At 38.8% G+C, this 24268-nt stretch overlaps 1 protein-coding gene across 14 annotated transcripts in view; it reads right to left on the bottom strand.

The window, feature by feature from the left end:
- Positions 1-24268, bottom strand: part of ANKS1B (ankyrin repeat and sterile alpha motif domain containing 1B) — a 1402370-nt gene that overhangs the window by 328502 nt on the left and 1049600 nt on the right. For all 14 annotated transcript variants that reach the window (XM_023559966.2, XM_023559973.2, XM_003405282.4 and 11 more), the window contains one exon: positions 22480-22632. In XM_023559966.2, coding sequence (XP_023415734.2) covers positions 22480-22632 — 153 coding nt within the window. The remainder of the gene's footprint in view (positions 1-22479; positions 22633-24268) is intronic.

The raw sequence follows: 24268 nt of genomic DNA, 5'->3' as shown, positions 1-24268 counted from the left end.
GGTGAATGAAGTCTTGTCCATGAACAACAGACAGGAAGAAGGAAGGGGGCTGGAGGGGAACAAGATATTAAGTCAAACATTTAAATCAAAGTATTAATTCACAATACTGATGAGGGAGGAATCAAGTTTAGTTTATGCATTTGTTCATAGATCCAATATTTACTGAATATCTACTATGTGTTCTGAGTCTCTGGGTGGTGCAAAGAGTTAAGGCACTTGGCTGCTAATCTCAAGGTTAGAGGTCAGAGTCCGCCCAGAGGTGAAAGAAAGGCCTGGAGATCTATTTCTGAAAAATTATCTATTACAAACCCTGTGCAGCACATTTCTACCCTGACACACATGGGGTCGCCATGAGTCAGAATCAACTCAACAGCAGCTGGTATTATGTGTTCCAGGTGCTGGAAATGCAGAAATGAGTGAACATTCTAGTGACGGAATCTGGCCATTAACAAGTAGACAGATAAATGAGGAGATTTGGGGGGCTATCAAAACAAACAAATGAACAAACATTCAAGGTAATGTGATGGAAACTGACGGAGGGTGGGGAGATACTACATTAGTTTGGGTGTTCACGGAAGGCCTTGACGATGTAGAAGGAGCAAGATGAAGATGTGGTTAGGTCAAGTGATCCAGGCAGAGGGAACAGAAAGTGTAATGGGCCTGAGGCAGGAGCAGGTCTGGAGGGTTTGAAAGAATCAGATGATCTTCAGTCTGGAATCAGATCAAGTTCATGCCAGGGAGAATTGGAAGAGGCAACTGGATTTGACGCTAGGCAAGTGGGGGACGTGTGGGCTTCCGGAAAGGTCAGGCTGCAAGGCTTTCTTGTTAGGGCTTGTCCTGACAGCAACAGCCTGTTGACTCCGACACAACTCCCCCACCCTCCCAGCTGCACTGATGTCCCACATGGGCTTTGCAGTTGTCTTGCTTTGAGTATTCCAATCTCACAGTGCCTGGACCTCTAATCCCTGGGGTGGTTTGGATAGTTCCAGTATGTGCACAGTGACTTTAAAGCAGGAGATACATGAGGGATTGTAGTGGCATAAGTCAGTGATGCCATCCTGTGACAACTTCCGTGACTGAAAAAGTCAATTCCCGAAGTGACTTCATTTATACTGCCATATCCTGACAGAATCTGAGGTCTCTCTTGGCTTATGAAAAAATATCATCTCATATCTAAGGAAATGACAAAGAATGGGAGTTTTTTTCCCCCCTTAAGCAACAGCGAAACATTAACTCAGGACCTGAGCTCTGTTTTTTCACTTGTGATTCCCACAATGTCTTGCATATACCGTATTTCACAGATTACAAGACACACTTTTTCCTCACTCTACCCTCTCTGAAATGGCAATGCATTTTACAATCAATGGTGCCTCACAGCCACTATGACATGATTGTCATCGTCTATGCACTTGGTCGGAAACCCTGGTGGCGTAGTGCTTAAGTGCTATGGCTAGTAACCAAAGGGTCAGCTGTTCGAATCCACCAGGTACTCCTTGGAAACGCTACGGGGCAGTTCTACTCTGTCCTATAGGGTCGCTATGAGTTGGAATCGACTCTACGGCACTGAGTTATGCACTTGGTCAGAGCTGTCGATGTCGTAATCACGTCAATGAAATCTACAGGCATTGTTGACACTATATGTGATAAGCATAACTGCCATTTAAAATGGGTTTAAAAAGATTAAACTCTAGTTCGGTATTAGTACGAACAGTTTTCGGTACTTAAAAAGGTACAAATGGAGCAGGGAGATTGCAGTTTAATATTTGTGAAGCAAGTATCTTCTTTGGAGAAGAGCTGCAGTTATACAGTTTCTTTCAAGGCAGCAAGCACATGTTCTATGGGACTGTAAAAAAGAAGATATCCTCAAGTAGATGAAGCCATATTATATTTTGTTACTGAGCCACATGAAAAAGATTACATAGTACATGCCAAGGAAGGCAGGAGACATTGACAAAACCTTCTAAATGAAAAAACAAAAAACAAAGGCAAGTAAGGTTGCTGGGAGGAGTTGGACAGAACCACCATAAGAAATTGTGTCATAGTATAATTGGTAGCATTTTTTTCCTTCCTAGGGATACAACAAGTTGTGGTGTATGTTATAATAGATGACATTCTTGATTCCACAGAAAACAGAGGAACAGCGCAGTTGCTTTTGTCTATAGATGACTGGGGATGTACAAATTCCAGACTTCGCTTACCCCATTATGTACCAAATGTCTTTGAAGTCCATTTGCACATTATCAGAGATCTATCCACTTGAAATTTTTTTTTTTTTTTTATCCACTTGAAAATGTATCACTCACTATTGTCTCTCAAGCCCAGGGTGGACTGAGCAAACATTCTTAGGACAACTTGATACCCTTGGAAAGTGGGCTAAATTTGGTCAAAAGCATCTAAATACTTTGAAAACTGTGGCACCTAGACAGATGATTGTGAAATAAATGGTTTTAATGAAAAATAAGATAACTTGCTTAGGCAATTCTTTTAAATCCAATTTAAGAAGGTCACTGAGTTTTAATGTCTGATTTTGAAAAGTCAGGGCTGAAAGCCCTGAGGTGGTTTTCCTTTAGGTCCTCTCAGATGGCTGTGAAGCTGCAGCTTGAGAGGAGAGTCAGCTGGAAAGCGATGGAATGATTCACACCCCTGCTGTGGGCAGGTTGTCAATCACTGTGTGTGAAGCCTGTGGTGACTTCTGAGGATCCACAGTCTTTCTCATATTTCTCCTCAAGGAGATGGTTTTAAAGATTCAGTCAAGTTCCTTGACAAATAGCAGGTCAACAGCTGAGGAGTGGCTGCCTGGTGTGTGGACATGGAGAAAGGGCACAGCTCTCTGACCAAAACCCTGGGCTGAGTGTTTGTTGTAATAGCAGGTTGTAGAGAGGAAAAGCTCCTGCGTGAAAATATAACTCATAGCAACCCTAGAGGGACAGAGTAGAACTGCCGCACAGAGTTTCCAAGGAGCGCCTGGCGGATTTGAACTGCTGATCTCTTGATTAGCACTTAACCACTATGCCACTGGGTTTTCATAACCTGGTGCAGAGGGTGGAAATGTGTTTTTGGCCACACGTTGGTTTTTCTCAACCATATATCATAATGATTGTCAGTAGCATCATTTATTTTAAACGTGAAGAAGTGCTACAAATGCTACATAGTCCTATATGTAATTGCTTCTAGATATTTCCACTGGAAATGTTTGATAAATAGCTCAAACTTTCCATGTCTGTAGCAGAACTCTTGATTTCTCCCCACCCCAGTTTTTTCCTTCTCTCAGGGCAAAAACTTTGACTATCATCGACTCCTCTCATTTCTCTTACAACCAATATCTAATTAATCAGCAAATACTATCAGCTTTAACTTCATTATAAATCCTGAATCAGATAACTTCTCAGCTTCTCCATCACAATCACTTTAGTCCAAGGTACCACCATCTCTTGCTGTGATTCTAGGAAAGCCTCCCAATGAGATTTTCATGCTTCACTGTTGTGTCCTCACCCCCTGGTTTATTCTTCCCACAGCAGACAAAGTAAGCCTTTAAAACACAAACTGAACTATGTTACTCTACTACACAAAACCCCTCCGAAGGCTTACACTCACGCTTAGAATACAATTCAAAGCCCTCTCGATGGCCTGCAATACCTGATGCTTGGCTACCTCCTTGGCATCATTCTCTAGCAGGCTTTCTTTTGCTGACACTATTATAGCCACGCTGGCTTCTTTGCTATTCCTCAAACAGGTTAAACTTGGTTCTGCCTCAGGGTATTTACACTCGCTGTTCGGCTGTTCACTCAGCTGGAAGGCCGATCTTGGCAAGGTTTATTCTCCTGCCACATTCAGGTATCTGTTCAAATGACTCCTCCCCAAAGAAGTCTCTTCTGACCACCCAAGATCTAGCCACTTTCTATCCTCTTTTGAAGAGATGGATTGAAACAATAGGCACAACAATGGACTCAAGCACACCAATGATCGAGAAGATGGCACAGGACCAGGCAATGTTTTGGTTTGTTATACATTAGGTTGCTATGATTTGGAGCCGACTCTACAGCAACTAACCACAACAACAACAACAACAACAACATGTCTCTTTATATGCCAGGTCCCCAGTTACACAGTTTCCAGCCACACCGAAGTTCTCACAAATACATAATATAGTCTGCATTTCAACTGAGGCATCTTTACACGACATGCCAGGCATCCCCAGCCAATGGCAGTGTCCAGAAGTGGCACCGAGATGGTGTTCAGGGTCACACAGTGGTTGCCATTCGTAGACTCTCCACTGTCAAACAGATGAAGTTTGTTTCTGATGACCTTGCCTCTCTGTGGCTCCTTCTGTGGCTTTCTTCTCCACCCCCTCCCCTGGCAGCAATTCAGACAGCAAATATTTTTAAGTACGTGCTTTGTGAAGGGTATTGGGGGTAGATATGTAACTGAGCTTTCTGAGGGGTTTGCTTCAGTGAGTTTGCTGTCTGGCAGGGAGTGGAAGTGGGTAGCAGTGGTGGTGGATAAGGAGGAGCCCAAATAAATATAAAGGCTGTTATATAGGCTAAGTGTCTAGCCCCGGGGCAGGAAGGAGCCAGAACTTGAATTTGGCCTATCAAACTCAAGTTTAGCCTCTCTCCACTTCGCTGCCTTGTTTTATGCTGAAACAGACAATTCAAACCTGCTTTGGTGTGTCTCTGTTTTTCTATATATATTATGAATCCCCCTTCTCCCCCTCACTACAGTGGAAGTACCAAATTCTACACTCCTCCAGGAAATTACATGTCAGCTGATCATCTGATCACAGTAGTTCACAGTCAGTGAGAAGGACTAATAGATTTAGTTCTCTCAGGTGGCATTTGCCTTGTAATTTGCTCTTCTCTGCAGCAGCCAGTTGCAAGGAGATATATGTGTAGAGGATGATCTATTTTTCTATGTGTTTATTTTTGGGGGAGGGTAGGGAAAAAGATGCTTCCTGGTGCAGAGTGTGGAAATGTTTTTGGCTACACATTGTTTTTTCTCAGCCATAAATCATGATTGCTAGTAGCACCATTTGTTTCAAATACAAAGAATACATACTCTTGTATCTAGTTGCTTCTAGATATTTCCACTTCAAATGTCTGATAAGTAGCTCAAACTTACCACGTCTAAAACGGAACTCTTGATCTCCCAACACTGTATATACTTACATACACTTCATCCAACTTCTCTAGGCTCTTAAGAGCCAAAATATGAGTTAATTCTAGTCATGGCCTTTCCTTTTTCTTTAGTATAATTTCTAAACGGAAACAGGTATTTCATTGTTGACATCTGGGAGGTGGTAAAAGGGGCAGAGCTGGCCCTCTCTGTTCTGTGTGTGTGTGTGTGTGTGTGTGTGTATGTAGTAGTGGTATGGGATCATTCATGGTGGTGCACCCCATAAATCTCACGTCTTCGTCTTGTGCAACACATAGTATCCAGTGGCTGCCATGAGGAAGAAATGGAGCTACCCGAGCAGCCATCATGGGGGACACTATTGAGAAATGTCTTTTTCAGACTCAGGACATGAGGGAAAAGATTATGTATATTCACTCTTGTCTCTGTTTGAAGACCAGCCTAGTCCAACTCCTTTCTTGATATAAGACACATATGAATATAAAATAGCAGAGACTTTTCTCATCAAAACTCAATAAACCAAAACAAAACAAAAAACAAACTCACTGACATAGAGTTGATTCCGACTCCTAGTGACACTACAGGACAGAGTAGAACTGCCCCACAGGGTTCCCAGGGCTGTAAATCTTTACGGAAGCAGACTGCCGCATCTTTCTCCCGTGGAGTTAGCAGCTGAACGCTTGAATCATTGTGCTAAGTTCTCTACAGACACTACTTCATTTCATACGATTAAGGTGAGATGGAAGATGTCGATCTATGTAAACTGCATAGAACACTTTCTTATGCATATGTGCCCTGAGGCTAATCAGCAAATATTTATTGTCACCTACAGCAGCACAATGGTTACAAGCTTCAGCTACTAACCAAAAGGTCAGCAGTTCAAATACACCAGCTGCTCCTTGGAAACCCTACGGGGCAGTTCTACTCTGTCCTATAGGGTCGCTATGAGTCAGACTTGACTAGATGGCCACAGGTTTGGTTGCTTTACAGTGTGCTAGGCACTGTTCTAGGAGCTGGGATGTAGGAGTGAACAAAATATGTCCACGCCCTGATGGAACTGACAGTGGTTTGTAATTACGACAACAATAGCAGAGCCAAGATTTAAAAGTCCTGACAGTCTAGTGCCAAGGTCTACAGTTTCCTCCATGACTCGATAGCATTTCTCCTTTACTGAGAGACAGAATGAGAAGGAAGAACAGGTTTGCTCCCCCGTGGGGGAGATGATGGATTTGAGGTGATGTGGTAACTGAGACCCTGGACCTCAAAAGAGAAGCCATAGATATATACATGGCAGCCATCTACTTGAAGGTGCCATTTGAAGCCTTTAGGAAGATGATATTGTCCAAGACCACCACCTGTCTGTCAGTTTGCCATACTGTGGTGGCTTGTGTGTTGTTCTGATGCTGGAAGCTATGTCACCAATAATTCAAATACCAGCAGGGTCACCCATGATGGACAGGTTTCAACAGAGCTTCCAGACTAAGACAGACTAGGAAGAATGGTCTCGTGATCTACTTATGAAAATTAGCCAATCAAAACCCTAGGGATCTCTACAGAATACTATTCTCTATAATGCTGAAAGATGAGTCCTCTAAGTTGGATGGCACTCAAAATACACAGCGGCTGCAGCAATGGATTCACTCAAGCATACCAACGATTGTGAAGATGGCACAGAACCAGGCAGTGTGTTGTTTTGTTGTACATGGGATCTCTATGAGTTGGAACTAACTTGACAGCAACTAATGACAACAAATTGTCCAAGAACACAGACTGGGGAAAAGAGGTCTAAGGACAAAACCTTGAGAAAAAGTGACATTTAATAAAGAAAGAAAATGGAGATACTAAAACTCCTATTATTGTTATTACTAGCCAAAAAACAAAAACCTGTTGCCACCGAGTACATTCTGACTCATAGAATAGAACTGCCCCAGAGAGTTTCCAAGGAGCAGTTGGTGGATTTGGACCGCTAAGCTTTTGGTTAGCAGCTGAGCTCTTAACCACTATGCCACCAGAGGCTCCCTTATTACCGGAGGAATCAACTAACCCAAGGAATCATATTCAAATAAAAAATATTCGTTGTATACCCATTCTGAGCAGAGTCGGTGTGCAACAAATATTTGAGCAAAGCATAAAAATGACTCTCAATTTGACAAACACTTTAGAATTTAATTATCTAAAATAATTTAGTTTGATGGTCAATTAATTCAACATTTTTCAGCTTTTTATAGCTCTAGCAATTCCATTATTATACAATGTGTTTATCATTATAACAACTTATCATAAGTTATTATCCTTTAGTTATTGAATCTTTGTGGGGGTTCCTATCCCCCAAATTTCCATACATTTAAGTACCCTAGTGTAGTACCAGGAGGCCTGGTAGGAGAGTGGTTAAGCACTCAGCTGCCAACTGAAAGGTCAGTGGTCCGAAACCATCAGCTGCTCCACAGGAGAAAGATGTGGCAGTCTGCTTCTGTAAAGATTTACAGCCTTGGAAACCCTATGGGGCAGTTCTATGCTGTTCTATAAGGTCGCTATGAGTTAGAATTGACTCGACAACAATGGGTTTTTGGTTCGATTATTGTAGTACCTCACACAGGTTTTTTTTTTTTTGGTTTAGCACCACTGATCATCCTAGATTTTCTGAAATGGTTTTAATTTCACATATTCTGACTGGGGGCTTAGAAACAATAACTAAATCATTCATAATTCTAAAATTCTCCCTTCCTCTAATCAAAACTTCTCTTTTGAGTGGATTGACTGCATTAATGGCCCCAATTCATCCTTCTCTGAATCTATGCCATTTATTACATGAATTTGCAGCTCCTTAGTGAGAGGTGGAGGTGAAATAACATGCTGTCTCTCCAAACTTGATTCTGAGTTTACCATGTAGCTTCCTTTGGCCAATGGTATGTTAGCAGATATGACCCAAGGAGAAGCTTGAAAAAGTGCTCGCATAGTTTCATTTCTCTCTGTGTATTTGCCATAAGGACATGCCTGGGGCAGGATGCTAGAGGATCAGGCTCTTGGAGTACAGCCAAGCTGCCCCAGTCGTCTCAGCTAAGACCATCCCAGATCAGTTGATTCTCATGCCCCAGCAGACGAACATACCACCAGATGCCAGGAAGAAGATTTATCCATCCATGCCCAGACTAAATCACTAATCCACAGACTCATGAGCTAAACATGCTTATTGTTTCAAGCTACTTAGTTTGGGGACAGTTCTTTTTACACAGCATTGTTGTGGCAATGGATAACTGATAATTTTTCCCATTAATCTTAGGAGCTAGAAGTTGCTCCTCTTTTTGCCCTCCTTTAAGTGAAAATTGAGTGGTTTATATTCACACAATGCTTTATTGGGTTATTTTATTTATAACCCTGAAAAGAGTATTATCTTGAAGATCAAAAAACCAAAAACCAAACCCAGTGCTGTCGAGTCAATTCCGACTCATAGCAACCCTATAGGACAGAGTAGAACTGCCCCATAGAGTTTCCAAGGAGCGCCTGGTGGATTCAAACTGCCGACCCTTTGGTTAGCAGCTGTAGCACTTAACCACTACGCTACCGGGGTTTCCATCTAGACGATAAAAAAAAAAAAATTTTTTTTTTTTTTGATGATAGGTAAGATTATTACCTACATTTTAGAGGCAAGGAAATCGAAGTTTAGAGAAAGTTAAGTGACAAACCCAAGGTAGTAGGATTGTAAATGCAGAATTGGGATTCAAACTCCAGAAGACGGCTTTTAGAGTCTGTGATTTTAACCATTGCTGTTTGTCATTTACTTTGCTGGTTTCTCCATCTATCTGTCTGCCCATCTCCTAATCAAGAAAAAACTCTGCGTTCCAATTTGAGATGTGAAGACCACTTTTATACTTAATTCGCCCTTAATACTTCTCCTCTTATAACTGTCTGTAATGTAGATGGCTGTCTCCCCCATTAGCGTGGAAGTTCCTTTGAGAGTAAAGACTGTAAAATATTTATTGTACTTTTCCCCACAGTTACATGCAATAGATTTAAGAAAAAAAAAAGATCTTAGTCAAGTTTTAGGAAATGTAATTTTCCCATAGAAGTAACTACAAAAGTAAGAAACAATCTATTAGAGAATATATATACATATTTAAAAGGGCACTGTTATCTCAAATTTAATGGGTCGAATACACCGTAGAGAGTTTTTCCCACTGTGTTAAACAGTTTCCGTTATATGATGCTTGACTTTGTATTTGACTGATTGTGTACAAAAATAAAACTCCTCGTGTCTCATACTTCATTAGATTAATACTAGAAGCAGAGAATGATATATAACTAGTACTGAACGATTTCCGTTTTGCCCTTAGTTTCTGCATTTAAGAAGTTGTTTTACGCTATAGGAACTTGCCCTGTACTTTAGGTACGCTGCCACCAGGTGGCGGCAGGGTGCCAGGCATAAGGTCTGCAGCAAGGAATTTGCATGTTTTCTGAGATTTAAGGTAATAGCTCTTTGCGTGAGGTTAAAAAGAATTTGAGACCACAGATATTCAATTTAAAATAATACAGATCTTTGTTAAAATAGCTAAACTTAAACTTTAAACTAACCTTAAAAATCTTTAAAGCAGATATAAATCCTAAACTACCTCATCTCTCCTCCCTACCTTGTAACTATTTCCATAACGGGCTTATGCTAACACTAATCTTATATACTTCCCTTAATAGTAATGTTAATCTTTATCATTTACTCTGAATCTTTATGTATGATCAATCTCTTTCATGGCAGCTTGTACGTCGGACTTCAAAATTCTCAACAGCCAAAACTATAAAGTTTCTGAGAGGTAATACAGGGACAAAACTATGTGACCTAATTTTTTTCAGTAATAGATTACCAAACACAACTGCAAACGCACGAGCAACAGAAGACAAGTTAGACACCTGGGACCTCCTAAGAATTAAATACTTCAATACTTAGGTTCATCAAAAAACTTTATCAAAAGAGTAAAAAGAGAATCTACACACTGGGAAAAAAACCTTTGGGAATGATATATCTGATAAGGGTCTAATCTCCAAAATATATAGAAAGCTTCAAAAACTTTGACAAAAAGACAAACAACACAATTAAAAAATGGGCATAGGACATGAACAAACACTTCACCAAAGAGGACACTCAATGGCCAAGAAACGCATGAAAAAAAAATGGATTAGAGAGATGCAAACGAGAAGTACAATAAGATACCATCTCACCCCTACAAAAATGGCACTGATCAAAAAAACAGAAAACAACAAATGCTGACGAGGTTGTGGGGAGATTGGAACCCTATTCCTCTGCTAGTGGGATTGTAAATTGGTTCAACCACTATGGAAAACAGTAAGGTGCTTATTCAAAAAGCTAGAAATAGAAGTATCCTACAATCCAGAAATCCCACTCCTAGGTATATGCCCTAGAAAACTAAACTGACATGAACAGATATAGAATTCAAAGTTAAGTGACCTGATTCTAAAATAAAGATGAAGAAAGAGAGGGTGCTTTGAAACAGACACACACTATAGTCTTACCCTTTACAAACAGTGGGCACAATTTTTACATAACTGAGGCTTAGCCATTTAAGGATCAAACTGAAACAGTTTTAGCCATTATTGAAAAGTATTTCTGAAACGTATCATATCTTTCCCTGTCTTCTTTTGATATATTGACCATAATTTACCCCCTTCTTCAGTCTTGGATTTATAGTTCTGAAAATTGACTCTAATATATATATATATATATAAAATATATATATATTTTTAAATACCATTGTTATTAAAAAAAAATATATATATATATATATATTTTTACTTTTTTTCTGGAAACCCTGGTGGCATAGTGGTTAAGAGTTTCGCTGCTAACCAAAAGGTCAGCAGTCCAAATCCATCAGGTGCTCCTTGGAAACTGTATGAGGCAGTTCTACTCTGTCCTATAGGGTTGCTATGAGTTGGAATAGAATTCACAGCAATGGGTTTGGTTTTTGGTTTTGTTATAGGGTTGCTGTGAGTTGGAATTGACTCAATGGAAGTTTTTTTTAATTTTAATTTTTAATATAGGGATCCACGCCACTTCTATGTCAGTTTGCCGTGCTGTGCTGGGTTGCCTGTTGTGTGATGCTGGAAGCTATGTCACCAGAATTTCAAACACCAGCAGTGTCACCACTGGTGTACAGGCTTCAGCAGAGCTTCCAGACTGAGACAGACTGGGAAAAAGACCTGGTGTTCTACTCCTCAAACACCTGGCTGTAAAACCTTATGGATAGCAGCAGAACATTGCCTGACGTAGTGCTGGAAGATGAGCCTCCCAGGGTGGAAGGCCCTCAAGATATGACTGGGGAAGAGCTGCCTCCTCAAAGTTGAGTTGACCTTAATGATGTGGATGGAGTAAAGCATTCGAAACCTTCATTTGCTGATATGGTATGACTCTAAATGAGAAGAAACAGCTGCAAACATCCATTAATAATCGAAACGTGGAATGTATGAAGTATGAATCAAGGAAAATTGGATGTCATCAAAAATGAAATGGAGCACATAAAGATTGATATTCTAGGCATAAGTGAGCTGAAATGGACTGGTATTGGCCATTTTGAATTGGATAATCATATGGTCTACTATGCTGGGAATGACAAGTTGAAGAGGAATGGTGTTGCATTCATTGTCAAAAAGAACATTTCAAGATCTATCCTGAAATACAACACTGTCAGTGATAGGATAATATCTATAAGCCTACAAGGAACACCAGCTAATACAATTATTATTCAAATTTATGCACCAACCACAAATGCCAAAGATGAAGATATGGAAGATTTTTACTAAATTCTGCAGTCTGAAAATGATCAAACATGCAATCAAGATATACTGATAATTACTAGTGACTGGAATGTGAAAGTTGAAAACAAAGAAGGATTGATATTTGGAAAATATGGTCTTGGTGATAAAAATGATGCCAGAGATCACATGATAGAATGTTGCAAGACCAATGGCTTTTTCATTGCAAATTCCTTTTCTCAACAACATAAATGGCAACTATATAAGGGGACTTTGCCAGATGGAATACACAGGTATCAAATCAACTTATATCTGTGTAAAGAGATGTTGGAGAAGCACAAAATCATTAGTTAGAACAAGTTCAGGGGTTGACTGTGGAGCAGGCCATCAATTGCTCATATGCAAGTTCAAGTTGAAGCTGAAGCTGAAGAAAATTAAAATGAGTCCATGAGAGCCAAAGTATGACCTTGAGTATATCCCACCTGAATTTAGAGACCATCTCAACAATAGATTTGATGCATTGAACACTAATGTCTGAAGACCAGACGAGTTGTGGGACAACATCAAGGACATCAAACTTGAAGAAAGCAAAAAGTGATTAAAAAGAGAAGAAAGAAAGAAAGAAAAGACAAAATGGATGTCAGAAGATACTCTGAAACTTGCTGTTAAACACAGAGTAACTAAAGTGAATGGAAGAAATGATGAAGTAAAAGATCTGAACAGAAGCTCGAGAAGACAAAGTACAGTATTATAATGAAATGTGCAAAGACATGGAGTTAGAAAACCAAAAGGGAAGAACATGGTTAGCATTTCTCAAGCTGAAAGAGCTGAAGAAAAAATTCAGGTCTCGAGTTGCAATACTGAAGGATTCTACAGGGAAAATATTAAACGACACAGGAAGCATCAAAAGAAGATGAAAGGAATACACAGAATCACTGTACCAAAAAGAATTGGTCAATGTTCAACCATTTCAGGAGGTAGCATATAATGGAGAACCAGTGCTACTGAAGGAAGAAATCCAAGCTGTTTTGAAGGCACTGGCAAAAAACAAGGCTCCAGGAACTGACGGAATATCAATTGAAATGTTTCAACAAATTAGTGCAATACTGGAAGCGTTCACTCACCTATGCCAAGAAATTTGGAAGACATCTACCTGGCTAACCAACTGGAAGAGGTCCGTATTTGTGCTCATTACAAACGAAGTGATCCAATGGAACGCGGAAATTACAGAACAATATCATTAATATCTCATGTAAGTAAAAGTATGCTGAAGATAATTAAAAAACCGTTGCAGCAGCACATCAACAGGGAACTGCCAGAAATTCAAGCTGGATTCAGAAGAGTACGTGGTATGAGGGATATCATTGTTGATGTCAGACGGATTTTCGCTGAAAGCAGAGAATACAAGAAAGATGTTTTCTTGACTATGCAAAGGCATTGGACTGTGTGGATCGTAACAAATTATGGATAGCGTTGCGAAGAATGAGAATTCCAAGACACTTAATTTTGCTGATGAGAAATCTGTACATAGACCAAGAGGCAGTTGTTTGGACAGAACAAGGGGGTACTGTGCGGTTTAAAATCAGGAAAGGTGTACGTCAGGGTTGTATCCTTTCACCATACTTATTCAATCTGTATGCTGAGCAAATAATCTGAATAGCTGGACTATATGAAGAAGAATGTGGCATCAGTTTTGGAGGTTGACTCATTAACAACCTGCTTTATGCAAATGACACAATCTTGCTTGCTGAAAGCAAAGAGGGCTTGAAGTACTTACTGATGAAGACCAAAGATTGCAGCCTTCAATACCTCAAAATAAAGAAAACAAAAATCCTCCCCACTGGACCAATAAGCAACATCATGAGAAACGGAGAAAAACGGAAGTTGTAAAGGATTTCATTTTTACTTGGATTCACAATCAATGCCCACGGAAGCAGCAGTCAAGAAAGCAAATCATGCATTACATTGGGCAAATCTGCTGCAAAAGACCTCTTTACAGTGTTAAAATGCAAAGATGTCACTATAAGGACTAAGGTGCTCCTCACCCAAGCCATGGTATTTTTAATTGCTTCATATGCATGTAAAAGGTGGACAATGAATAAGGAAGACCAAAGAAGAACTGATGCCTTTGAATTATGGTGTCGGCAAAGAATATTGAATATAGGATGGGCTGCCAAAAGAACAAATCTGTCTCGGAAGAAGTACAGCCAGAACGGTCCTTATAAGCAAAGATGGTGAGATTTGGTGCCATGTACTTTGGACATGTTATCAAAAGGGACTATTCCCTGGAGAAGGACATCATACTTGTTAAAGCAGAGGGTCATCAAAAAAGAGGAATAGCCTCAATGAGATGGATTGTTGCTGCAACAATGGGCTCGAACAAAATGACGACTGTGAGGACGACACAACATTTCATTGTGTTGTGCATGGGGTCACTGTGAGTTAGCACTGACTTGAGGGCATCTGTCAACAACAATATAGGGATACCCTCATACAGATATATGTTTTTTTTTCCTTCTTCTCCCACCTAATACATTTGTAGTTGGAAATGGCTGTATAGCAGAATTGGCTGACTCAGCTCCTTTTCCTTCACCGGTTTCTTAAGTTTATCAGCTTCCGGCCCTTGTCTACTGCTTCTTATCATGTTATTCCCCTGATTAAAACCCTTCAGTGGCTCCCCACTGATTACCAACAGTGGTTTTCAAGCCAGGCTGCACATTAAAATCACCTGGGGGAGTTTTTAGGACCTCCTGATGTCCATGTCTCAGTGCCAGGGATTTTGATTCAATTTTAGGTATGGGACCCTAGCCTACAGGGATTAAAAATACGTTAGCATGGACTTATGCTTCCAGCCCATGTGGAATAACAGAGATTGGATTTACTCTCCTACCTGAAACAACTAAAAATCCGACAAAATATATGAAACAATGGTTTTAAAGACATTGAACCTTAAGCACTGAAGGACAGTGATCCTTGAGAGGTGGAAAAATAAAAGTAAACAAAAAACAAAAGCAAGTCCTACAATTGCCCTAATTTACTGTCTTCAAAGAATTTCCAGGCTGTGTTGCAGAGAGGGGGAACACAAAGGGAGCCTGGGAGACTCTGAGTTGAAAAGATGGAGCTTAGAGTCCAGGGAGACAAAGGTGGTTAGCATTAGATTCTGAGCAGAGTACTAGAGAGAAAAGAGTATTGATCAGCGCATGCATGTGAGAAAACTACAGGAGATTAGATTCAAAAACAAAAGAAAACAAAACAAGGAAAACTCCTGAAAAGATTAGAGGAAACAGAACTTGGATCTCAAACAGGACTGGGAATAGCTTCTGTCATTCAGACTGGAAAATCCAGAAATTCACAGTGCATTGGTAGACTACTCAGAAGGATCTTGCCTTAATAGTGGGGAATTGTTAACCACAGACTAAACAATGCTCTGGTGTAGTTAACAAATCTTAAAAGCCAGACTCAAAAGGATCAAAGTATTTCTAAGGAACTTCATTCTGGCCCAGAACAAAGCTCAAAAATATTTATAGGACAACAAAATTATACAGCATGGAACAAAGTAAAATTCACAATGTCTGGCATGCAATAAACATTACCAGACTTGCAAAGAACCAAGAAAACAGGACCCGCAAAGAGGGAAAAATTAATCTAACCAATCCAGAACTGTTACAGTGTTAGATTTAGCAGAGAGACTTTAAAAGTTGTCATAACTGTATTCCACATGTTCAGCAAGCCAGAAGAAAGATTGAGGATGTTAGAGACATAAACCAAAAAATCCAGACCTGCTGCCCTCGAGTTCGTTCTGACTCACAGCAACACTATAGGACAGAGTAGAACTGCTCCATAGGTTTTCCAAGACTGTAATCTTTACGGAAGCAGATTGCCACTTCTTTCTCCCATGGAGTGGCTGGTGGGTTCGAACCACCAGCTTCTGGTTGGCAGTTGAGTGCTTAACCACTGCACCACCAGGGCTCCTAAATGGAGACGTAAAAATATATATATATATAAATGACCTCCATCTAACTTTTGGAAATAAGAGCTACAATCTCTGAGTTAAAAAAATGCACTGGATGGGAATAACAGCAGGTTAGATATTATAGAAGGAAAGATTAGTGAACTTGAAGATGTAGCAACAGAAACTATACAAATGAGTCACAGAGAGAAAAGACTGAAGAAAATGAGCATGAGTGAGCTGTGAACCAATTTCAAATGGCTTATATACATGTAACTGGAGTATTCAAAGTACAGGAGCATGAAAGGGGAGACAGAGAAAAGTATTTGAAGAAATTCTGGTCAAACTTCTTCCAGATTTGATGAAAACTAACAGCTTCAGGTCTAAGAGGCTCAACCAACTTCACACACAAGAAAGACGAAGAAAATACATCGAAGCACATCACGATCAAATTGCTCAAAACACCTTCAGCGCAGCCAGAGAAAAAAAGACACATTGTGTACAGATAAACATCAATAATAAGAATGACAGCAGATCACTTGTGGGAATCAGTATAAAAGAGGAGACAGTGGATCAACATCTCTAAAGCACTGAAAGAAAAAATAAAACAAAAGAAACTGTCACCCTAGAAAATATGCAAAAATATCTTTCAAAAATGAAGGTGAAATAAAATCTTTTTCAGATGTACAAATCTGGGAGAATTCATTACCAGCAAACCTGCACCATTAAAAATTAAAAATGTCAAAGGAAGTCCTTCAGGTGGAAGGAACCTGACACTAGATGGAAATATGGATATAAACAAAAGAATGAAGAACAGAGCTTACTTCCTGCTGTGAGACCCTTGCAGTTGCACAAAATCACAAGATTAGAAGGGCCACATGCTTGCTTTACTGCTCTGGTGTTGCCATCTTAACATTCTTAATAATTTTGAGCAAGAGGTCCCATATTTTCATTTTGCACTGTTGTTGTTAGGTGCCGTTGAGTTGATTCCAACTCATAGTGGTCCTCTGTAAAATAGAACAAAATGTTGCCTGGTTCTGAGCCATCCTCATGATCATTGCTATGTTTGAGCCCATTTGCTGTAGCCACTGTGTCAATCTACCTTGTTGAGGGTCTTCCTCTTTTTGATGACACTCTACCTTACTAAGCATGATGCTCTTCTCCATGGACTGGTCCCTCATGATAACATGCCCAAAGTACATGAGACAAAGTCTCCCCATCCTTGCTTCCAAGGAGCATTCTGGCTGTACTTCTTCTAAGACAGATTTGTTTGCTCTTCTGGCAGTCCGTGGTATATTTATTATTCTTTGCCAACATCATAATTCAAAGGCAGAAATTCTTCTCGGATCTTCCTTATTCATTGTCCAGCTTTTGCATGCATATGAGGGGACTGAAAATACCATGGTTTGGGTCAGGTACACCTTAGTCCTCAAAGATCTTGAAAGCTTGACTTCTTCCTCGTCATTAAGGTCGACTCTACTTTGAGGAGGCAGCTGTTCCCCAGTTGTATTTGGAGTGCCTTCTAACCTGAGGGACTCATCTTCTGGCACTGTGTCACTTTGCACAAGGCCCTCAAATTAGGCACCTGGTTCTGATGAAGAATATTTTGTAGCTGGTAGGGGTATGGGGGAGAAATTGGAATGCTGTGCCTGGCTTAGGCCTAGGTCATACGTTCAGGCCTAGAAAGGGGAAGGGGTAGAGGTGGCTTCTTCAGAAGAAAATTTGGATCTTTTTTTTTTTAATCAGAAGAAGTGTGATTGAAATTTGGATGGTATAAAAACAACAGATGTCCACTAAAATAGCTTTTTTTAAAGGTAGAAATTTCTACCTTAAATGGCTATAATCAGAGGATCTGGGTTCTCCATAAAGTTTGTTTCTTATTTCTCAAGACTGCCTCTTCAGGCTAAAATGCTGGTTTACTTTTTTTTCCCCCCTAATCCCAACATCCACACTTTAATAATGAGTTTAAATCTGATACTAATAGGCTATAGTTCTACAACATTTAAAACAAAGAAAGTCAAGTTATTGAAAATTTAACACAAAATTGGAAATTTCCTTTGAAAACTCTTACATCTCCAGGTGGTTAGATTATCACAAAATTTCCCTAGAAAGATCGAAATTGAATGAATAACATTGTTAAAAAAAAAACAAAAAACCTGACAGTTCTAAATGGAAGAGTGATATAAGTACACTTTCAGCAGCTACTAGGGAAGAAGAAAACGAACTTCTAATCAATTTACTCTTACAAAAATAAGTCCAAATGATTTTAATGGCAGGCATATGGGTATTGCTACCTTAGCTATTTTATTTGTTCCTATACAAAGATATTTTAAAAAACAAAAATCACTACAGTTAGGTTTTTAAAGCTATTCTTGTCCTTATGAGCAGAGGTATATGAATGTGCTGAAGCCTGAATTTTTTTTGTTCATTCAATGGATACCTTTATCATTTTTAATAGTATAGTGTTTTATGAGTCTGGGCTAGGCAGAGGAAACACAAATGCAGATATTGGAATAGATCCATTATGTCTGTAAGGCATTATAAGTGTGATCTCATAAACAATGCTTGAATCCCTGCACAATTCCTTATCCAGGGCAATTTCGTTATAGCTTTCAGGCAACCACAACAACTACTATACATACAGGAATTAAAGTTACATTGTGCGGTTGTTTTTTTTTTTTTTTAAATGGCACTTTTTAAGTGTATTTGAGATTTCTATATTTATCAATTCTTTCCTGGTCTCCCTTTTGGTCCCGTTCCAAAATATGAGCAATAAAACATACATATATCTCACAATGAACCTATTAGGGCCAAAGAAAGTTTATTTTCCTGTTACTTAATTTTGACTTGATTTGCACAATGTCATAGGGTCATTGGCCAAGATGCTAATTTAGGTAAATTCTTCCTCAGTGTGGAGAGCTACACGAAGAGCCAACATTTCCAAAAGTGTGATCCAACCCTTCTTTGTTTTCCAAACAAATGTGGGAATAGCCTTTATCACATTGTCCATGAATTCTCATTATTGGAATTATTTCCTTGGATGGTAAGGCCAACTGGAAGAAATTCATCATATGTTCTTCATCAAGGTTCACAAATTAGTAGACTGGACAATGTCCAGATTTATTTGGTCTTACCACACCCACCTTAGTAGATACACAGTGGTAAAAGAAATTAACACTGCCTTTCATACTTTCAATGTTTTTTGTCTGAAAAATGGATGACGGGTTATTTGCATGGTTCCTTTACATTTTATAATTATTCATACATATTTCATGGAGAAAAGAAGTAGTTCTTTTATCTAAAATTCTCCCCATGCAGGGCTCTTGAGGTTGTCAATATCAGTAGGAACTGTTCTGCGAACTTGGTAATATCACAGGCAAGGCCTGAATAACCTTTTAAGTTGAAAACAAAATTCATCTACTCATGCAATGTTAACTAGTCTTTAATACTCTTAAAACAAGTCTTTAGAGGGGAAAACAGAGCATTGGTAAAACATCAGCTTCTGAAATATGAAGCACAGACTGGGAATACAAGAAACAATTATTGGCATATATTTCATTCTCTCAGTCTAGATACACATGGGCCTATAGAACTGGCAATATAACATGTCATAAAATTTTCTCTAGGTTCGACTTCCACCACCAACAATGCTGATATTAAGATATGGGATTCCCACCACTCTCCTCCACCACTACTCCTTGGAGAGCTTTCTAACTAAAATCCATACTGCTTTATTCAAATAATCTTGCTTTTGAAAGGCAATAAATAAAATACTCCACTGAGAAAAAGATGTTTGGGGACTTTTTTGAAAGATTACTATTTCAGATATATCTGTACTTTTCAAGTCTGTATCATTTTCATTTACTCATAGGAATAGTTTGAATAAACTTATTATGCTCACTGATAATGTATTAATATTTATCTAAAACAAGCATAGAACCATAGGAAACTGGGTGTTTAATCAATACTAGCTCACGATGCTGAAGTTATTTATAATCATATCAGCAGTCAGCCTCCTTATTCTTTATTCTATTCCCCTCCACCAGCAAACCTCTGTACCAAAGACAGCCTATACTTGGGCTTCTTGCTTTACTTTACGTAGAATGGTGGTTACTGGAGCCATTTGTTCTCCTTACAATTAGCCACTCATTACAATGATTCAGGACATGAACTTCCCTAGAAGCTTAGCTCTAAATCAAGGTGACTACATTCCCTGTAGACTAGGAAAAAAACAAAACAAATTATGGTATTTAATATAGGAGCACTGGACTCACATATATGAGATTGTCTCACATTTGGATACATTTCCACATTAGTTGGGATAAGTAAACGTCTTGACTTTGAGACCAGTTAAGCCTTCCTAAGCCCGTAGGCACACATTTTGCCTTTTTCTCATTTTGAATCCCAACGACTCCAAACCATCTACTGAACTACACTTGTAACAGCTCTAGTGAACAAAAAAATTTTGTTTTCTGATTCTCAAATATAAAGCTACAGTTTTTGCTCATAATAAATATATCTACAGAGATAGACTTGCAAAGTCTCATCATCAAGAGTGTTAACTTGCCCATAAAGATGTCACAAGGGACTTTAAATTCAATCAGTTTGCTTTAAGGGAAAGATACTGGGTTGGTGGTAGACGCAGATGTTTCACTCCAGGCCAGAGGAATTTGGACTCAAGGTCTAAATCACAGTGACTGCACTTTCAAATTCTGAAACAATGCTTGTGACAGGCACTTCTTCTCCCTCAATTGAAGTCACATTGTATTATAGCAAATGTAGCTAAGGGGAAAACTCTTAAAGAGCCAGCATGGCCATCTTTCTCTCTCAACTCAAGGCTGGTTCACCCCTTGAGTAGTGGTGGATCAGTTCCTGAACCCTGGCAGTAAACCAGAGGGCCATTTAGCGTCACTATTCCTGCAGTCACCGCAGTTGTCCACAGGCCCAGCTGCAGTATTGAACAGGGATTTCAAGACTGCTGGTACCTATAGCCCTGGGGAAAGTGCAGCTCCAGCCCATACCTTAAATGCTATTCTGGCCTTTTGGATTTCGAGAGCGGTAGAGTCTCACATTATAAAGGATCCTTGCTTCAGTGAAAAAAAATTCTACTGGGATGTAATCTTTTCAATGGAGTATGACTGCTAGTGCCAGTTAGGTGAGTAACTCAGGTGCTACTTACTGCAAGTATTTATTCTTCGGTGGGGAGCAAGGTTATCCAGAAGATGTTACATAGAGATATTTGCCAAGCTCTACCATTAACTGAAATACAACTCTACTTGGAAGCACGTATGACCAATGGAAGCTACCTCTCTAGCAAATGGGTAAGAGTAGCCATGAGATGAGCGTCAAGTTCCTGGTGGAGAACTGAAATTTCAGTCAGATGCAACCAAAAAGCAATGCCGTTTCACTTAGTTCTACTGCCACATAAACTGTGAAAGCAATCAACCAGAGGTTTTAGTCAGACAGTGAGTTTCTTTTGAAATAATGATAGCTTTTTTTTGTGAGGGAATAAGAATAGAAAACTGAGAAGAAATTAGAAGACGGAGTCAAGAATTTGTTTATTTCAAGTGTCCTTTTAAATCCACAATTTTAATATGTTGTTCTAGAAAAGATATTTTTTAAGACAGACTTTTTAAAGCAAAGAGTAATTAAAAAAAATTAGTTACTAATAATAAGCATTATTTATAATAAGTAATGACATATAATATGTAGGGGCTAGATTTCTGGAGAGAAAGTAGCTTCAAGAGCAGAACAGAGCACCTTGAACCAGCAGAAATTTATTTGCTTTATATTTCAGTTTACGAATGCATTTTTTCAATATTAGAATATTAAACTTAAAACGAAAAAAAACTTCTCTAAAAGATTAAATGATTGTTACTGTCACTTTAAAAAAGAAATGGTCATAATGCCAAATAGAGTTTGAATGTATGATCATTTTACGGTATCTTTTCACCTTTGTTTCTCCGTTTATGCCATTAGAAACAAAACAGCAGTAAAAATGAATTGAGAAAGATATTGAAGTCATTTACGCAATTTAGTTGATCTCTTTGGGCTTGAATATACAGCAACACACGTTGGCCAGTTTTTATATGCAATCTATGCCAAGTGTACAGATAAAACTGAGATGACGTAAGGTTAGACACCAGCTTTGGAAAATTAAATTTTGATATTACAGCATCCTAATTAATAAGAACAAAAGCAATCTCTTCAAGCATGGGGTTAGTATCTGCATTTAAGTAATAGAGACAAGGAAACATTACGGAGATAGAAAACTGGAAATGATAACTTTAATGTTTAACAGTAAATATTAGCAAAGATCAGAATGGGAGCCTATTTGTTATCATGTCCGCATCCTAAACATAAACTGATAGTTTCCTAAAATGGAAAACCCAAACATGCTTGGAAGATTTTCTTAGATAATGCAAAACACCCCTGAGAGTCCTCTCTATCTCTTAGTTACTCATACTGAAACTTTAAAAGACAAATTAATAGAGCCAAGAGAGATGTATCTTCAAAGCACAAGGCATTATCTGTAAATCCTTATTGGATGCCAAACAAGTATAAACAAACAAACAAACAACTATAAGAGGTATTTCAATTAACAAGGGTTGAATGGCTAAGGTGCCATCAAGAGACCAACTTACATTAATAAGTTCAACCTCCCAGATTTTTTTCAACAAGTCCATCGACGTGTAGCCATTAATTAGAAAGGCTTTGGTGTAGTCACCCAGTTCAATGGAATCCAGCCACTCAGCCACAGAGGTGGGATGGTAGCCATCATGCCCAATGGGTCTCATCTATAATCAAGAAAATCACATTAGGATTAATTTAAACTGTTTACTTTGTGTTCCAACGACAGAATGCATCTTGTCACTTGGGAATTTATCTGATATGAAGCAACACATCTTTCTGGATATGGGAATAAGGAAAAACAAAATACGTTATACACAATTCTAAGTCATTACTAATTTTCACGCTGAATTAGTTTTCAAAAATATACCCGGAAATTTCTAATTTAGCTGCTAAATCAACCCCATATTTAAGAGAACTCAATATGTCAAACTTCTGTCATAGACATTATTAGCACTCTGCTGGCTGGGATTTTAACTGATGTCAGTTAAATGGTATTAATTTAACGCTGAAGGCACAAGGAACTACAGTCCCCAAATGTAGGTATAACTCTCATATGCACAAAATCCAAACATGTGAAAATACTTCATGACTTGAACATTCAAAAGGAATCCATGCTTATGCAAGACCTGTGTTGTAGGCAGTGCAAACATGCAGGAGAAACAGACTGCTATGTTAAGCCAGTAAATAAGAGGTTTTTGTGGGTTTTAAGACCATGTGTTCTGCATAGACTCTACAGAATGTTAGACACGAATACAGAACATGCTGGCAGAAAGTCTCCTATTTTTTGTCAGCTATATACAGATTTTTTTTTTTTTTTTACTTTAGGAGAACAAAGAAGTGTGACAGCAACATAATGTTTCTGAGTTTAAATTGGAGTGTGAAAGTAATTCAAGCAAGAGAAACTTCTGGATTTCAAATTCTGTATGGATTATTCTAGTCCTTTAGCTTTTATTTGAAGTTTTAGTTGGATTTACAGTGCTTGGTTTTTAAAGTGACTCACTTCTAAAACTTGTGCTGCTTTGCATGATACTGCTTAATATTTGACTTATTAAGGACAGCTGACACCTCATCAACCTGATGCCATCCTTCTGTGCAATTCATGATGGGAGCAGCAAAACTGGGCGAACTGCAACATAGATTTTCCTCTTACATCAGATTCAAGGAGATAAATATTAATGGAAATCCATACAATTCTGATTTGTAAGCAGAGAAAAGATTAGCTGGGCCATCAGGGATTCAGATTTTCATCTTAAACTTGTTAGGCTTTCTGTCACCCTGCAGTATTCTCATTTTTGAGATTCTCCTTACTCCTCCATTTTTAAGTTATTTTTTTCTCCTTTCCTCTTCCTCGTAGTTGCACTCCCCAGTCTAATTTCCATTTTGATGTTTAACTGTCCTCTATTGTAAAGTTACATAGCAATTTAGTATTTGCATTAGAATCTGAACTGTATTTATTGTCAGACTTTTGTAAATATTCTTGGTAACTGCAAGATTAGTCAGGGGGCTCAAAGGCACATACCTATAACGTGCCTTCTGGAAGATAAAGAAATTCTTTAGGGTAATCCCATATGGCTTTTCCACGTACTGGAAGTATTTGATAATTTCTGCCTACATATGCAAGCTTGTAAGGAAAACTCTTTCATCCTGGGTCCTTCTGCTGTATTTTCTACAGTGTATGTATATTTCTTCCTTCTTAGCCTCAGTTGATTAAACCAAAGACTGAAGACCCAGCCCAAATATGGCTCATCCATAGGCCCATCAAAAAGATGAGCCAAATACATAACATAACATGGATGAACC

This window comes from Loxodonta africana, chromosome 4 (genome assembly GCF_030014295.1).
Source record: "Loxodonta africana isolate mLoxAfr1 chromosome 4, mLoxAfr1.hap2, whole genome shotgun sequence".
Taxonomy (NCBI): Eukaryota; Metazoa; Chordata; class Mammalia; order Proboscidea; family Elephantidae; genus Loxodonta; species Loxodonta africana.
This window is presented reverse-complemented; position numbering and strand designations above follow the sequence as displayed.